This window comes from Macrobrachium rosenbergii, chromosome 22 (genome assembly GCF_040412425.1).
Source record: "Macrobrachium rosenbergii isolate ZJJX-2024 chromosome 22, ASM4041242v1, whole genome shotgun sequence".
NCBI lineage: Eukaryota > Metazoa > Arthropoda > Malacostraca > Decapoda > Palaemonidae > Macrobrachium > Macrobrachium rosenbergii.
Genome location: NC_089762.1, coordinates 9,036,329 through 9,055,962, shown reverse-complemented (window position 1 = coordinate 9,055,962; position 19,634 = coordinate 9,036,329). Strand labels below are relative to the sequence as shown.

At 36.5% G+C, this 19,634-nt stretch overlaps 1 protein-coding gene across 1 annotated transcript in view; it reads right to left on the bottom strand.

Moving 5' to 3' along the window:
* LOC136850356 (piggyBac transposable element-derived protein 3-like) overlaps nucleotides 1-18,397 on the bottom strand; it is an 18,482-nt gene extending 85 nt beyond the window's left edge. The window contains exons 1-5 of the mRNA XM_067123975.1: nucleotides 18,216-18,397; nucleotides 17,533-17,698; nucleotides 1,947-2,136; nucleotides 1,640-1,647; nucleotides 1-1,475 (exon numbers count right to left, since the gene is read on the bottom strand). The exon at nucleotides 1-1,475 is cut by the window's left edge and continues 85 nt beyond it. Of these exons, the coding sequence (XP_066980076.1) occupies nucleotides 159-1,475; nucleotides 1,640-1,647; nucleotides 1,947-2,136; nucleotides 17,533-17,698; nucleotides 18,216-18,397 (1,863 nt within the window). The 3' untranslated portion in view covers nucleotides 1-158. The remainder of the gene's footprint in view (nucleotides 1,476-1,639; nucleotides 1,648-1,946; nucleotides 2,137-17,532; nucleotides 17,699-18,215) is intronic.
* Nucleotides 18,398-19,634: the final 1,237 nt, after the last annotated feature.

Genomic DNA, 19,634 nt, shown 5'->3' with positions numbered 1-19,634 from the left:
TGATATTTACAATGTATTTACAATTACTGGCCTACCTTGTGGAATAATGAAAAACAATTTCTCACATCATTGAGGCACAATGCAACCTTGCACTCTTTGCACACCCAAAGGGATCTGTGAATGTGGTCCTTCCCTGAACAAAACTTACATGTTTGCCTTTAGTCCACATGCTTTGGCATATGCAGAAAGGTGGCATCCTGGCGGGACTCTATGGAAGGCACGATTGCACGTTGGCCCCGCTTAGGTTTAGGCACATCTCTTGTTCCAAGGGAAGCCCTGGTTACCTTGTTGATGGGGGCCTTGAAGCTGACCAGCCAAAAACAGATTTCAAGGTGGAACTCCTTGAGGGGCATAGGCTTGCACTGCAATGCCAGACAGTCTCTCTTGTAAAGTATCCAGGCATTGCAGATAATCAAGTCCAGTATGTAAGCAAACAGCCTCATGTAGTACCGCTTTGCTTTGAACGGGGTCTTGTAGAGGTGGACCAACATGTCGCTCTTGTCAATGCCACCCATGCGACTGTTGTACTTGTTGATAACATTTGGACATTGCACAGGAACCTTCTTCTTCACTTCCTTGTCATACCTCTCCACTTCACAAACAGGTTCCACACCAACATCAGTGGATAAGATTGTGACAATGCTGTTGTCCTTCCACCTGGTGACAAGGATGCCATCAGAAGAAATGTAGTCAAGTGTGCCCCTGGGTACCGAGTTCTTGGTCATGTCCTTGACAGACTGCAGGGGTGGATAGCCAACTCTGTTGTCCCTGGCAGTGCCCACATACCAGCAACTATACTGTGACCTCAAGTACTCAACCAACGCTATACTTGTGAAGTAGTTGTCGGCATACACAGTGGAGTTCTCTGGGTCCTTGAGGGTCTTGACCAAGGCAATAACAAACTTGTTAGTGACTGGCAACTTCTCCTCCTCTTCAGACAGTGATGTGTGGTGGCTATGAAACGTAGTGGCCCCCTGGTACATGAGAATGTCATGGATAAATCCATCCACACTGGAATGGCAGAAGAGTTTGAAGCCCCACTTGTCCAGTTTCTTGGCTACATATTGACGAAGGTTACCAGCCATGGTGCCCTTGTATGCAACCATAACCTCATCTATGGATTGCATAGGAGTCTCTGCAACATTCAAGAATTTCCTGGTAACCTTAGTGAAGAGGGAACGCACCTTCAAGAACCGGTCCTGTGATCCTGCTGCCTGGTCGTTGTCACTGAAGTGGAAGTTTGACCGGATTGCCTTGAAGCAGTTCCTGGACATATACTCAGCAACTTGAGGCACCCTCGTCTTGACAGCCCAGTAGTCCACTATGCTGGGCAAAGGCATAAGTCCCATGTACATGATGACACCCAGGAAAACCATGAACTCGAATTCGGAGAGGAAGTTACTGACCACATCCCTCTGCTTCGAGTACAGGTTACTCTGAAAGACGATGTGGGACCTCACGTCAGGTGTAAAAACCTGTGTGAAGTACTCAGAAAGTCAGGACGGGGGTGAATATGCTCCTGCCGGGGCTGGTTAGTGATGTCTTCCTTCTTCCACTGTCGAACCCAAGGTCTCTTAGTGGAAGGCCGGGCCGCATCACCATCCTCCTCTGGCATCTACTGAGGAACAACAACACAGACCTTGCCACCTGAAATAAAAAGAAAGTATTATTAGTAAAACAGTAAATGAATCATGAGTGTGTATGTGTATGCATGTGTGGGCAGTGAGTATGTTTGTATGTATATGTATGTGTGGGCACTGAGTATGTTTGTATGTGTGGGCAGTGAGGGTGTGTGTGTGTATGTGTGAGCAGTGAGTATGTTTGTGTATGTGTGGGCAGTGAGTGTAGCAAATGTACACATTTTCATACACAAACCATCAATATAAAAATGGTATGACTTTTAAAAAACTCATGGCAATAACTGGTTATATATGCGTCATACTAACCTGGCCTAGATCTCGAGGTGGAAGGCACATCCTCGTCGAGGCCGAGTTCGTCAAAGTCACTGTCCTCCTCGAGTGATGCCACGTCCATGTCACTGCCTGCAGCATCATCAGGGGCTATCCAAGAACGTTGGCTATCATCCTCATGCTCCAATGCAGCATTCCTGCGCCCATAAAACATCGAACTTTTAATCTGCAAAGAAAAAAAAATTAAAATTCATGTAATAATTCTCTCTCTCTCTCTGTCTCTGCACATAAGCCTAACAACTGCAAACTAAATTAAAATGCATGCAAATGAGCCTAATATCACTATAATTACTAGAAATGACACTAACAGCACTCACTTTTGTAAACTAACAATCAATCTCTCTCTCTCTCTCTCTCTCTCTCTCTCTCTGTGCACATAAGCCTAACAACTGCAAACTAAATCAAAATGCATGCAAATGAGCCTGACATCACTATAATTACTAGAAATGACACTAACAGCACTCACTTTTGTAAACAAACAATCAATATAACATACAATAACAACTTGTGGGTGACGCCGTATCTTACCGGATTTTTTTTACCGTTACGGACCAAAGTGGCCCAGAATGGATTAGGTACTCCACCTAAACTCGCCCAAAGTGGCCCATATTGGATATTTACTTTTTCCGTCACTATTTCACCACTTCAGTAAAATCACAGCACCATCACACTTAGTTCAGAATGAAGGCAAAACATTCAACTACAACATATAAAATCACTATGTACTCACCATGATTATAGCGGGGGGGGGGGCGATTCCGTCGGAAGAATTGTGTGGCAGCTTCAAAGTTTCACGTCTTGAGTGTGACTGAGGTTCCTTTGGTGCTCTGGGGTTTTTCGCTGGAGGGCTGTATTCGCTTCTGATTGGTTGATTTCAAGAGCCAAGGAGTGCTGCTATGAGTTGCCATAGCGTCAATTTCTTACATGCTCTAGCTTGTTGGTGACGAATGCACCAAAATGTAGCCATTTTAAGTGGCTCATATGGGCCACTTGGACCGTTGAAGGGATATACATATATACTGTATATATGGTATATATATATATATATATATATATATATATATATATATATATATATATATATATATATATATATATATATATATATATATATATATATATATATATATATATATATATATATATATATATATATATATATATATATATATATATATATATATATATATATATATATATATATATATATATTTTTATTGTAATAAGTTTTGAGGTATAAAACCTCATCATCATGCTGAAAAACCGACAAGGATGAGAATCAATAAAATTACAATAAAATGAATTGTCATAATAAATCTTCAGCAAAAATACTAACGAAATATATAAAATGAACAAGTAAATACAAACATTCTGCAATAAATGAGACGTAAAATAACGAAAATTAAAAACACAAACATAAAAATATGAAAATAAAACTAAAGTGAAATATAAACAAACTACCACTCACAAAGTAAAAATATTTAATGACCTAATTGAGTACCTACTATGAAATTACACGATAGCTAGTTGAATACCAGACGAGTTGTTGTTCAATTCCGGCTTCATCTTTTTAATAGTCAGCGACTTGAAATTAAAAGGTCCAGTCTATTTGAACAAAAAGACAGTACCCGAAAATCCAGGTCAGTGAAAGGATGGTCTTGTGTTAAACTGTGTTCTCTAATGGCAGAAAAGGGTTGTTTGGAAAGGGGAAACCTAGTTCTAATAGAAAGACCTCTGTGTTCCAAAATTCTGTGTCTGAGCCATTGCAGGAACTAGATCCCACGTATCGCAGACCACACTGTGAACAAGTGAACAAGTAAACGACACAGGAATTAAGGTCCACAGGCAGAGTAGGCTTCTCATCTCAAAAGTGATCTTATTGTAAAAGGATTACAGAAAACAAACTGAAAACTGATTTGAGGGAAACAATGCTTAAGTATTTTTGTAACTTTTTCGGACCATATAGCTACTATGACCAAGGTAAGGCAATTTAATGTACTTTACATCTTTACTAGCAGTACTTGTACACTTGGTCTGGGACAAAACTTTTAATTTAAAAATTTTTCAGAACTTTGTAAAATACAAAAATGGGATATGAGTTTTCAGAAAAATAATTCTGGAGGAAAACCATATCTTGATGAAATAAATTAAAATCACAACAAACATTGTAGGCTCTATTAATCAAAGTGCGTATTGAGTTCATCTTATACAACTTTGGCGAAAAACTGAGGTAATTCAATCCCAAGCCAGTAAAAGTACTTTTCCTATAAACAGAGGTCTCAAATTTGCCACTATTTCTGTATACCTGTACATCTAAAAATGACAACTTATTATCCTGTTCCGTCTCACAAGTAAAAGAAATGTTAGGGTGACGAGAATTAAAATATTCAAAAAACAAATTAACATGTGATAATTCCTTAAACACAAAGAAAGTATCATCTACATACCTACGGTAATACAAAGGTTTAAATATTTTACTTTGTGAGTGGTAGTTTGTTTATATTTCACTCTAGTTTTATTTTCATATTTTTATGTTTGTGTTTTTAATTTTTCGTTATTTTACGTCTCACCCTTTTAGTTTGTATTTACTTGTTCATTTTATATATTTCGTTAGTATTTTTGCTGAAGATTTATTATGACAATTCATTTTATTGTAATTTTATTGATTCTCATCCTTGTCGGTTTTTTCAGCCTGATGATGAGGTTTTATACTCTCGAAAGTTGTAAATAAAGAATGTTCTTCCTGGTCTTGGCAATATTATTTATCATTAAGCTAAGATTTCCAAGTAGCCGCCCAATTACCGAGACTATTTTGAGACGTTATGGCTGCTCGACAACAGCTGTTTAGACGGACTGAGAAGGTTCGTTATAGATCCAAGAAGATTGAGGAAGACATACGATTTCTGAATACTTGCAAGGATTACCGTGTTATTCCTAATTTCATCAAATTTAAGGTTTATTCCAGGGATTTCCACAACACGAGAAAACTTATCTCTCATGGCAGTTTAAACTTTTAGACTTTGAGGTTAGAGCACAAAAACGAAAGAAAGAGGTAGTTTTAACAGATTTGTCTTCACTAGATAGGGATTTAAAGAACAACCTTTCTTTTTTTGGATTTTAAGTGTTTGTCGTCGATTTTAGATTCCAACGTTGAGAAAAAATTGGCTGATGTTAGGCTTACACACAATAGAAAGTTAAGAAATCTCGGTGTTGACGTTAATAAGAAAATAGATAGTAGTAAAGTTATTTTTAATTTTTCTAACAGAAATTTAACAACAGATGAAAAGGAAGTTCTTTCTCTTGGTCTTGATTTTGCTTTGATCCCCATGAAATTCAATTTCTTTAAGTATTTTTTAAGTTTTGAAAACTATGTTCTACTTTGAGAGGCTGTGATTTTTTGGCAGTGAAACCCTTACTTCACTTTTTTAGCAAAATTTCCGTAATTGCAAACGATACCTTCAAAAATTTTAATCGAAAAAGGAGGGTGACAATCAGTTAAATAAAGACAGAATCAATATTTTACGTAACCTTAAGAACGATAATATTATAGTTATTACCAAGCCAGATAAAGGTAGGGTGTTGTATTAATGAATAGGTCTGATTATTTAGATAAAATTAATGAAATACTCTCTGACAATACAAAATTTAGGATTTTAAATGTAGATATTGCAAGTCACATTTTGAAATTAGAAGACAAACTAAAAGGTTGTTTAGAGGTCTGAGAGATAAGATTGGGGAAGCTACATATAGCTCTTTATTTGCTTCAGGGTCTAAGCCTGGTTATTTGTACGGTCTGCCTAAGGTACATAAAATAGGAAACCCTTTAAGACCTATTATTTCCTCAATTGGTACTTTTAGTTATAACCTGTCCAAGTTTTTGGTTCCAATTTTAAACCCTCTAACTTTAGGTGAATTTAACATATCTAATTCTTCCAAATTTGTTAAAGAATTATGCTCTTTCAATTTTAACCAAGATGTTGTAATGGCTAGTTTCGATGTAACCTCTCTTTTCACCAATATCCCATTGAAAGAAACAACCGACATTATTCTTAATAATATATGTGAAACCATTTATCAGTGTTTGGACTTAATAAAATAGACTTGCAAAATTATTACATTTAGCAACTGCTGATGGCATTTTTACTTTTGATGGTAAATTATACAATCAAATAGATGGAGTAGCTATGGGAAATTCCTTGGACCTGTATATGCGGATTGCTTCATGGGTTATTGTGAAAGGATTTGGATGTCTGAATGCCCTAGTGCTTTCAAACCTTTGTATTACTGTAGGTATGTAGATGATACTTTCCTTGTGTTTAAGGAATTATCACATGTTGATTTGTTTTTTGAATATTTTAATTCTCGTCACCCTAACATTTCTTTTACTTGTGAGACGGAACAGGATAATAAGTTGTCATTTTTAGATGTACAGGTATACAGAAATAGTGGCAAATTTGAGACCTCTGTTTATAGGAAAAGTACTTTTACTGGCTTGGGATTGAATTACCTCAGTTTTTCGCCAAAGTTGTATAAGATGAACTCAATACGCACTTTGATTAATAGAGCCTACAATGTTTGTTGTGATTTTAATTTATTTCATCAAGATATGGTTTTCCTCCAGAATTATTTTTCTGAAAACTCATATCCCATTTTTTGTATTTTACAAAGTTCTGAAAAATTTTTTCAATGAAAAGTTTTGTCCCAGACCGGTGTACAGTACTGCTAGTAAAGATGTAAAGTACATTCAATTGCCTTACCTTGGTCATAGTAGCTATATGGTCCGAAAAAGTTACAAGAAATACTTAAGCATTGTTTCCTCAAATTAGTTTCCGGTTTGTTTTCTGTAATCCTTTTACAATAAGATCACTTTTGAGAGAGAAGCCTACTGGCCTGTGGACCTTAATTCCTGTGTCGTTTACTTGTTCACTTGTTCGCAGTGTGGTCTGCAATACGTGGGATCTAGTTCCCGCTGGCTCAGACACAGAATTTTGGAACACAGAGGTCTTTCTATTAGAACTAGGTTTCCCCTTTCCAAACCACCCTTTTCTGCCATTAGAGAACACAGTTTAACACAAGACCATCCTTTCACTGACCTGGATTTTCGGGTACTGTCTTTTGTTCAAATAGACTGACCTTTTAATTTCAGAGTCGCTGACTATTAAAAAGATGAAGCCGGAATTGAACAACAACTCGTCTGGTATTCAACTAGCTATCGTGTAATTTCATAGTAGGTACTCAATTAGGTCGTTAAATATTTTACTTTGTGAGTGGTAGTTTGTTTATATTTCACTTTTAGTTTTATTTTCATATTTTTATGTTTGTGTTTTTAATTTTTCGTTATTTTACGTCTCACCCTTTTAGTTTGTATTTACTTGTTCATTTTATATATTTCGTTAGTATTTTTGCTGAAGATTTATTATGACAATTCATTTTATTGTAATTTTATTGATTCTCATCCTTGTCGGTTTTTTCAGCCTGATGATGAGGTTTTATACCTCGAAAGCTTGTACAATAAAGAATGTTCTTCCTGGTCTTGGCAATATTATTTGTTATATATATATATATATATATATATATATATATATATATATATATATATATATATATATATATATATATATATATATATATATATATATAGCATTCATCCCAGCATACCCATATAACAATGTAGAATCTACTGGTCACATTTTTACCTGATATATGCGTATATATATATACACATGCACACACATATATACATGTTCATTAAGTAAAATTCATGAATCTTATTGAAACGGAAAATGTTTACTATACATAAAATACTAAGAGAAGTGAATGAGTGAAAATACTCTCGTGGGTAAATATAATAAAAGATTAAGCAGCTGCCGATTAAACCAATGCAAAATTAGGGGACTTCTCAGGTAACACAGCAGCCACTCCTGTAGATCTTGGAATCTGGGAATGAATAGATTTGCACATTGGAGAGAGAGAGAGAGAGAGAGAGAGAGAGAGAGAGAGAGAGAGAGAGAGAGAGAGTTATCTGTATAATTATTCCATCACTTCTGGTGTTGGAATAATGTATAATGTAGAAGCCACTTTGGAGAAACTTGGAATTTGGCGACAGGAGTGGATTTGCAAATTTGAGAGAGAGAGAGAGAGAGAGAGAGAGAGAGAGAGAGAGAGAGAGAGAGTCCACCATTCCTGTTGTTGGGAAAATGTATAACTTGAATATAATATCATTTTGTGAAATGCTTTAGGAGCGAAGCCACAATTTGTGTCGATAAACAAGCCTCCTGAAGATTAGTGGGCGAAGGAAAGTCGTAATATGTTGGCCTTTATTTTCGAGGATATAAGAAGAGTTTACAATGTGGGAATAACTCATTGGGACAAATTTTCACAGCTGTATTTGGTAAGAAACCGCCTACGGGAGATGCAGTTTCCTAAAACATGAGAGGGGAAAGGCAATGGGAAAACAGAGAGAGAGAGAGAGAGACTGTCCTCGGCGCAGGAAGGAGTAGCTTTCTCAGTTTCTCAGAGAGAGAGAGAGAGAGAGAGAGAGAGAGAGAGAGAGAGAGAGAGAGAATCCGTCTTTGGCGCAGGAAGGAGCAGCTTTCTCACACACACGCACACACACATAGGGAGAGAGAGAGAGAGAATCCGTCTTTGGCGCAGGAAGGAGCAGCTTTCTCACACACACACACACACACACAGAGAGAGAGAGAGAGAGAGAGAGAGAGAGAGAGAGAGAGAGAGAGAGAGAGAGAGAGAGAGACATTTATTAAAAGGCGAAGCTGCACAACAGGAGGTAATAACCAACTGCACATGCAAAGGTATAAGGAAATCACCGACACAAAATAGGTTAAGGTTTTTGGAAGAGAAGCAACTGTTGAAACTAGACTTTCCATAAACGTCTCACCATCACCGAGAAGGGCCTTCCTTTACCTGAGACTTATCTGGTTTAAACAGCCACTAACACGAATCCACCCCACGCCACTCGTCAGACACTGCTGTCTATTAACTTCAAAAGTTCAAGCGAAGATGCAATGCATTACTAACCTAATACAATTCACTTGTAGTTTGGTATTTTAGTTACTTTCTTTATTTCTTTATTTGTTAATTTATCTTTTCTAATAACTGATTTCCTCTTCCTGTATTTTCCATTACCTTCTGTTACTGCTTTCGAATGAACACCATATTCTTTGGAAGCTTGAATTTCAAGTCAACGGCCACTGTGGGCTGCTTGTTCCATATGAATAGGGCTCACCTTCTGAATAATAATAATAATAATAATAATAATAATAATAATAATAATAATAATAATAATAATAATAATAATAATAATAATAATAATAATAATATATTACTCAGGTTACGGCTCTCGAAATCTTAATTTCAAGCAGCCACTTCTTCAGAAAAGATGGGTGTGAGTCTCCCTACCTCCTCTCTAAAAGACTTTCTAAGAAAAGAAATATTAATACTTCACAAGCCACTTTTATGGTTTGAATAACAACCACAGAGACCCAAAAAAGTGTGTTTCATACCCACTTTTACACGCAACCAGTCACTCTCCCTCCCCTCTTCAGCATTACACTAAAGCCATGATATGAACAGAAACTCGAGAATAAACCACTTTGATAGGAACCAATCGCTTCTTGCATATGGAACTCTCTTCTTTCCTCTATGCTTTGTAAATAATTTAACCTGTCTATCACTATTAGTAAGGACTGTCATGGCTACAGTTCAATATCAAAATTGTGTTGCAGTGATGGAATGCAGATTGGACAAACAGGTCTTGAAAAAAATATCCTTATTCATGTTATGGTATATTAAGGACTACCAAAATTCAACGTAATTTAAAAGTAGGAGACATTTTGCCTCTACATTTGTTGAAACCTAACCTACCTAACCTAACATTGCACATGTCTCTTGAACTAAGCGTCCATAATATTTAAGTTGCTCTTGTAAAATTTCCACATGGAGTCTGTTATCTGTCTAAATCTTTGCAGAGATGCATCCAGGTCGGTTCTGAGCACAAATGACTGAACAGACAACCCATGTGGCGTATAAATCCTCAAGGTGCTGAAATTCAGTGCAGAATATAAATTTAAAAATTATTTCGGTAGAGCTGCAAGGGGATTTGTGGCTCACACACATCAATTTTTAGCAAAGGGTCGTTATCTCGAAACGCGCATCACAAATGATGGATATTCTCGGCTTTCAGTTCCACTGAGAGATGGAACCTTTATCGGTTTTGCAAAGGATCTTCGTATGTTACCCCTGACGCCTTCATGGGTAAGGGATTTCTCATTTGTTTTGATTGGATGGACACTGGAAATGGTATAAATAGACTATATAATTTCAACTGAAGTATGGGAATGTCTGCAATAGTTTGGTTTCTCACACACACACACATACATATACACACACGCACACACATACACACACACACACACACACACACACACATATATATATATATATATATATATATATATATATATATATATATATATATATATATATATATATATATATATATATATATATATATATATATATATATATATATATATATATAGTATATATAAACATACATAAATGTATATATATTAGAAATAATGAACACACAATCACGTATGGAACAGAAATAAATTTCTGACAGAAATTTATATGTATATATATATATATATATATATATATATATATATATATATATATATATATATATATATATATATATATATATATATATATATATGTATATACATACACACACACACATACACATATACACACACACACACACATATATATATATATATATATATATATATATATATATATATATATATATATATATATATATATATATATATATATATATCTGTGTTTGTAATTTCCAAGTGGATCAATAGGCTAACCACTAGAAGCATATGAAGAAACTATATCTCCACGAAGGATATAAATCCATTTCAGCTTATGTATATATTGGCACATATTCCTTGAGCTGGTATGCTCTCAACTTCAACAGATTTTGTTGTTTATTGTTTTTAGGTACATATATATTTATTCAGTAAAAGAGCCAATGATCATTCATAATTGCCAATGAATGACCAGATGAAGCATTGGTATATCTGGGAAGGTCAGCCCTTGACCTCTGTGGGAATGCCACTCTCAAGTGGACAAGGTTACGTCTAAAGTCGAAGGTCACAAAAACATATTTTTGAGATTTTCAAGAAAAACTTCTCAGCCAAATGTATTATCCAATGTATGTGAGATACAGTCAAACAATTAAGCAAATTAATGCAATATATAACTTCCCGTTTTCATTGATTATAGAGACATGTAAGACATAAGACATATATGACTTTATCTCCCTTCTTTATTGACCTCCTGAAATTGAGGTGTTATTCAGTTATTCAAAATCTGGCTAAAATGAGCAGCAAGAATTACGCGAGATTTTGTTGAATCTTGACGTAGAAAGGTATCCATTTCATTCTATGTCGCATCAATACCTGAACACCAGCTCGTAACTCGGGGCAAGGTCAAAGGTTAAAAACTGGGGAAAATGAGGCTAACATGGCCAAAGTGTTGCTTGGAATGAAAATGTTCGCAGTAATTCTGAGCAGTTTAAGAATCCATGGGAGTGGTCACATTGCTGCCAATTCCTTCGCTAAGCAAAGGCAAGACCCTGTGACTTTCTAATCAAATAAGTAAACTACATATCAATAACTCTCTGAGTTTGGAGCGGAACTCTAGATTTGCACTGTTGCGATTCTGGATTTCTTGGTGAGACAGGTAAATGTCCCTCGTTTTCTCTGCTTTAAGAATCTGTATGCCCTACAGAGGGAGGACAGCCTATTGGACCGAATAAAATCTGCAGAAGCAGACATGTCCAGCAACAGAATATAAAAAGGAAATATCATGTTGTAAAGCTATGAGAAACTGAACTGCCATGACAGCGAGTAATTTCAGATATCAACTAAGGCCTTTGAATGGGAGACTACAGACAACAACTTTCAGGAGACTGCCCGATTCCAGGGCCTTCGAAGCTCGAGTAAACTAGGCACAACTGGACTCTTGCTCAGGCGGAACCTACTAGAAACTTTTATCAGATATGTATGGATTTGTCTTTACCACAACCACGTTTAACCTTCTCGATTTTTATCACTTTTTGCGGGATACATACCAGAATAATTTAAGTTATGTACAATCGAGAGCACACTGCAATAACTGACCTCTTCCTGCATTTCCTATTACCTACTGTTTCTTCGTCAAATGAACACCATATTCTTTGGAAGCTTGAATTTCAGGTCAGTGGCCCCTGTGGTGGGCTTGTTCCATATGAATAAGGTTCCTCTTCTGAATAATAATAATAATAATAATAATAATAATAATAATAATAATAATAATAATAATAATAATAATAATAATAATAATAATAATAATAATAAATTGTTCTTGTTAACATGTTGCAACCAACTACATCCAATAAATGGCTCCTCAGAGGTAGGCTTGTTCCATATGAATAGGGCTAATCTATTAATTCTACATTGTTCTTTTTAACAAGTCACAATTAACTACATCATTCGTGCCTGTCTCTCTGCTTGTCAAAAAGCCTCTCTATCTCTTTATTCACCCGTGTCCCTTAGCTATCCGTGCCTTTCAGCTAACCCTTTTCAATCAGTGAAAGCGTTACTTGCTGGATGCAACACGTAATCCGTGCTCCCTCCTGTCCGACAAAAAGGGGAAGATAAATTCTCGAATCTTTTAAACCCTTCTTTTTTGCGAAACGGCTGGCCATATATCGCAATGCAATCAACACGGCAAAGGACAACTTTTCCTATGGAACGATTTGTGAGTTGTTCTTTCAGTTTCAAATATAACTAGAGTTTTGTATGCTTTCTGTTTTTTATAATCACACCCATTTGTTCCGAAGTCCTCAGAGAGAGAGAGAGAGAGAGAGAGAGAGAGAGAGAGAGAGAGAGAGAGAGAGAGAGAGATCGTTTTAAATCTCTTCATATTTGCATGAGAGAGAGAGAGAGAGAGAGAGAGAGAGAGAGAGAGAGAGAGAGAGAGATGCTTTCTCTCTAGATGCTCTCTTTCGTGGAACCTCAGCCATAATGACATTCAAAGACTGAACTTTTCCGGTCCCATCTCTCGAAATAGATACGATGTAAGGAAACCAAAATATTAACAGAATTCCTATAATAACATATTTCCTAGATAACCTTCCACCAATAATCTGGATCTGTTAAACTGCTGAGAAATAATCTCAAACAATGAACTCTTCCTTGTCCTTAAAATGTGACATGGCTGCGTAGTCTTTAGTCTGCTGTGCAAACTTCTGGTCAGAAGCAAAAATGTTAGAAGTCAACTGTTCAAGACAAAGGCAGGAAAACATGTACTTCTTATCATGCTGGCCTGGAATGGCATAGGACTTTGGCCAAAGGCCAAGCGCTGCGACCTATGAGGTTATCCGGCGCTGAAAGGAAAATTGAGATGAGAAACGATTAAAAGGTGTAACAAAAGAAAAAACCTCGCAGTTGCACTATGAATTAATCATGAGGAGAGGGTGGAAAATAAGACGGAAGAGCACGAATATGAACGGAGGTACAAAAAGAGGAATGAAAGGGGTCGCAGCTAGGGGATGAAGGGACGCTGCATAGAACTTAAAATAAAGCCTACAGTGCATCGCATGAGGTGTACTGACGGCACTAGCCACCTACGTGGATCAAGCAGGCATGTGAGTTCTATTTCTGTCTATTTTCTATCTTTCTAGATTTAGCCAGCCTTGTGCTGCACGGGCTTTGCACTTCAGCAGCCCGTAATCCTGTGAGTGAAGTTACAAAAGCCTGGATGGATACGGGTCAGGTATGTAAAATTCGTTATCTAAGCACTGGAGGCTGAGTGCTCCTTTTAAATCACGATTTTTGAGTGACCGCCTGCACAGATTTGCTGTTTCTATATTGACATAGCGCACAGATGGAAAGCAGATTATCTAGCTCTCTTTCTCTATAAGGGATTTTAAAGCAATACACAGAAAACTAGTTTGTAAGACTGACTTTCCTTTCTGTTATTTTTATACCATTTCTTTGCCTACCCAGCCCTGATTCTATTCGTATTTTGTATTTAAATCACTTGCAGTCCGCCGGTATCTATTCCAGTTGAAGTAATAATCCTATAGAGACTGACGCACGGTAAAAGCAATCATTTTTAAATGAACTGGCCTGGAAACATCAATATCTTGGCAGTTTCACTGTTTGCTTCTGATACACAAACACACATAAGTTCATTTTCAAGTCTCAAGAACTTCGTAGACACAGTGTGCTCATGGACAAGTTCTTCTTTATCTGTTTGTTTAATCCGATTGAAAAACAATTTTAGGAATTTGATACATTGAAGATGTAGGTAACTGCAGTTACTGAAAACAAAAAGAAATTACAAATCTGGATAAGACTGAATGTTGTCTGTAAAGCAAACTGATGACAGGAAAAATTTGGTTATAAATGCTCCTTTCATCTCCTTAGTGACGAGGATTAAGTATTAATGATTAAATATTTCCAAGAGGTAATGAAAATATTGTAGGTATCAGGCTTATAAACAGCTGACGCAAAACCCATTTTTGAAAACGAACTAAAGACTAAAGTAATGTTGGCGCTTGATTCGACTTATCTGTATCATATTGCCAACGCACAATAAGTGAAAAACAAATTTATTCTCTAGTAAACATAGAAAAATTCATGCAAAAATAAAAAAAATCAATAAATTAACCTTAATATCATTAAAATGATTTTCTCATAAAGTATCAAAATGACCTTTCACACTCTCATCAGTGTTATTTTCACCAGACTTCAAATTCATTTCACCAATCAGGTAATTTTAGTTCACTTAGTCCAAAGGGTTCATTTGCAATCTATCTGAAAATAAAGACTTCAAATACAATTTAAGAACAGGCTAGAGGATTTAGGCAAAAGTCCAAGCGTTGGGACCTATGACGTCATTCAGCGCTGAAACGGAAATTACAGTGAAAAGGTTTTTAAGGTGTAACTGTTTCACAGTTGCACTATGAAACAGTTGTTAGGAGAAGGTGGAAGGTAAGATGGAAAAAAGAGAATATGAACAGGGGTACAGTAAAAGGAATAAAAGGGGTTGCAGCTAGGGGCCGAAGGGACGCTGCAAGGAACCTTAATAATACCTACAGTGCACTGCATGAGGTGCACTGACGGCACTACTCCTATACGGGAAAACACAATTTAAGGTAAAAGATTTCTTCATTGAGTGACGTATAACCAGAAATTTTGAAGATGAGAAACAGAAGCAGCGGCCTTAAATCACACACGTAGCAAGGGCAGTAGAAGAGGGTGTGTAGAACTGTAAAGGTCACTAGATATAAGGATCAGTTATTTAAATACATTATTCCACACAAAATGTTTCCTAGTTGTTTTTTACTCCGAGTTTTTTGATAAGTATTGCGTCAAAAGAAATTTAATTTGACAAGAAATCGTAATTACGTAATTTTGTTCCAGGATGGAAAATGTATCTCAAATTGTCCACGATTTCATTCTCTACTGTCTGTCTGTCTGTCTGTCTGTCTTATTATTTTTATTCATTAGATGGACCCTATTCATATGGAACGAGGCCAGGGGGGCCATTGACTTGAAATTCAAGCTTACGTCGATGGTCCAAGTCATAACTGCCACTATTATGAAACATAAACCCACTACCAAGAGCCACTCTTTCTACAGGAGTTAATCTCTGGCAGAAGCAGACACACATAGATAGATAATTAGGCAGATATGCTAATTACTTGAGGCAATAGTGCAACAATATTGACTCCCAGCAAAACTTTTTTTGAGTGAAACTGTGTCATTCCCATTTCTCAGTGTAAGAGACGATCTATGCACATGAGGGCAAATTCTTTCCGATTTTGCATATTCGTTCATTCCTACCCAGAAAATCTCTCTCTCTCTCTCTCTCTCTCTCTCTCTCTCTCTCTCTCTCTCTCTCTCTCTCTCTCTCAATTCTTTTCTTTACCATGAAACATGCAACTAGAGAGGTTTCTGAGATTTCGTTCACTGGCACAAACCCATACAAACAACTGCACCGCATATATATCCTTTCTCTATCTCTCTCTTTCACTCGCACTTGCCACCCCCCCTCTCTCTCTCTCTCTCTCTCTCTCTCTCTCCAAATTCTTTTCTTCGCCATGAAACATGCAACTTGCGAGGTTTCTGATATTTCTTCCATTAGCACAAACCCATACAAACAACTGCTCTGCGTATATATCCTTTCTCTATCTCGCTCTTTCACTCGCACTTGCCATCTCTCTCTCTCTCTCTCTCTCTCTCTCTCTCTCTCTCTCTCTCTCTCTCTCTTGTGAAATAAAGTTCACATTCACACTCGTTGATCCATGATGCTAAAACTGATTAATCTCGAGAAAGGATGTGCCAGACTCCCCGACTGAAATGTCATGAATGTTACTGAAAAAGCGCCCTATAAACTCAGGCATCAGTTTGTTTTTGTTCTAAATTTATGCTGAAAACCGAACAACGGAAGGTTATAGAATGGTGAAAATTAAACAGACCATAGGATCTTGGGTGTCCAGTCATTTATTTAAAGTTTAAAAAAAAGTGATCCATGTTTTACTAACAAAGTCTTCTTGTTATATATATATATATATATATATATATATATATATATATATATATATATATATATATATATATATATATATATATATATATATATATATATACGTACACATATATATACATATACAATATATATAGGTATATATATATACTTATACATATAGGTACATACACACACACACACACACACACACACACACACACACATATATATATATATATATATATATATATATATATATATATATATATATATATATATATATATATATATATATATATATATATATATATATATATATATATAGGTAATGGAGAGACATAAGGGAATGAGAATATAAAAGAAATATATGAAATCTGAGATGGACAAATGTACAAATATAAAAAGAATAATCCACGCAGATAAGAAGAAAAAACTAACATTATTGGTAAAAAGAGAAGCCTTCAGATCCAACTACATTACCGGAGACCTTCTTCCTTATGTCTTTCTTCGGTTGCCGGTATGTAATTTCCATTCCGGTATTTTGACTCCCGGTAAACTGAGATCCAGTGTCTAACACCGGGTAATTTGACACCCAACATATACAAATAGCTTGTTTAGGGAGCATATTTCTTTGAAATAGCTTACGGCAATTAGCTTATTTAGGAAAAGGAAATTACATAATTTGGTTGTTTAGTAAGCTGAAGGCATTGTTTATATCAGTAACATTTGGCAGTTGCATCCGAGCTTCTGGCGGTATAGAGCTTCTTTATAACCATGACTCGTACCATTCAGAGCACCCGTGGAGGAAAGAAACTCGCAGATGACTTAATTTGCATTTACGAAAGGCAGAAAACAAGCGCTGATGGATCAAAAATCTACTCGGAGTGTGAAGTGAAGAGCTGCAAAGCGCGGTTACTTACATGAACAGAAGAAAATAACTAACCGTACTGAACAGAGAATTCAGTGGATAAGCGGTCATTATTATCTCGGACTGTCTCCAAGCACACTCAGAACTTTCCTCTTTCGAGGAATATCGGGGATCTCGCAGAGCAATTTCCTCTATTTCTTCTTCTCGTTCCTCTTCGTCTGAATGGAAGTTTTTAGGGGATCTTTATCGGAGGGAAGAGGAAAAGGAGCAAGTGACACGAGAGGGGAAGGGTCATTCTACACCATGACACTACCTCGAGTATTCTGTTATTCCTGGTTGTGATTGAAGAATGGGTTCTAATTCCTTATTGTGACTGAAGAAAGGGTTCTAATTCCTGGTTGTGATTGAAGAGAGGGTTCTAAGTATTTTGACTCCCAGAACTTTGACCCCGGTGTTTTTACTCCTGGTATGTTGAGCCCTGCCTAACTGCTACTCTGTTTAGTTCATTCACCCTCGGTTATTTGACTCTCGGGAAGGAAAAGACTTAAAATTTTCGCACAATTTCAAATAAACTATAACCAGTATTTATGGCATATAGAATATTCGGAAATATGCCATTTAGAATATTTTCCAGAATGCTGTTCACAATAGTTGTCTTTCCTGTTAATTATGGCGACAGTAAAATGCACTCTTTATATATTTATTAACAATAAAAAGTAATTAATGCTACATGTGAAATTTACTAAAAAGATATTTACAGAAAGATATAAAAATTAGAGTTAAATGATATTTTTCTTAAGTGTAGTATCCTAGCTACTGCTCTCAAGAACTCGATTTTCTTCTGAGGATCAAACGGCAAAGCGATCATTTTCAAACGTCCGTCCAGGTCCTTGTGCTTCCTTTTTAACTGGCATTTCTTGACCTCCTTCAAACTGAACATTTTTTAGGTGGGCAAGGCGCTCTTCTTTTTTTTAGCTTGAAATAAGCCTCCAAATATTGGGATGAACACCAGAAACAGAACTTTGAAGTGAATTAAGGTACCTTTCCAAATTGTTACTGGCGCGAGGAAGATCTTGCAGATCTTTCTCACGTATACATCTGTAAATAGGGAACAGGGGTGCCATTCGCTGTCGGCCATTACCTCTGCCTCTTCCGCAAGCAATATAGTGTGCTTCTTCAAAGTACGAAACCAATTGTAGTTTGTTTACTATATTCTGGCTGAAGAGGCCAACTGGTCAAGTTGGTGAAAGCTTCCTCTATATAGCAATTTATATACGTACTACTGCGGACTTCATTTTTCCATTTAAGATCACGAGAAAGTGATGATACCAATAATGAATTCAGTATATCTGTGACATCTTTCTTTAAAACCACATTCAACGACCTTTCGGTATATACGTGTTTGAAGATGAGTGAAAAAGGCATGCTAAAAGAGATACATTTGGAGAATTATTATGTACGCAGTTCATGTGAGCTCCTTCAAAATCCGTCATATAGCCTCATGAGGGTTTAAATTGGGGCGTCATTCCAAAAGATTTGTAAAAAGTCGGTTGTATGTTATTTTCGCCTTGCCTGGGAGGAGGGCAAATAACCTTGACACACTGAAGTACCCTATCTGATAATGTAGCATAACAGCTGAAAGGACATTTTAACCACACACTTCAAAGCTCCGTCACCAGCCAAGTTTGCTGAATTCATCAAATCATCCAGTCCTGTATCCGTTGCAAAGATGAGTTATCTACGCTCATCACTTTCACCGCTATCGAACTGTCAAACAACCTAAATTCATCGGGTAATTTAAAGCCACTTCTACTTTCCGTTTATTCCAACTCCAGCAGGAAACGGATGGTAATTCAGCTGTTGCATCTTCACCTAAGGATGCAAAATACAGTTGCCGCAATAGATGAAAGAGAAGTTTCCTCGGCTGAGAGTGCGGGAGCCTTCAATGCAGTTGAGGTCTCACGAATTTTTGTTTTCATGTCACGTGAACTGTGATGATGCTTTCAGCAACAAAATACCTGGAACCCTTTCTTCAGTCACTTCCAAGAATAACAGAATACTCGAGGCAGTGTCATGGTTTGGAATGATCCTTCCCCTCTCGTGTCACTTGCTCCGCTAAAGATCCCCTAAAAACTTCCATTCAGATGAAGAGGAACAAGAAGAAGAAATAGAGGAAA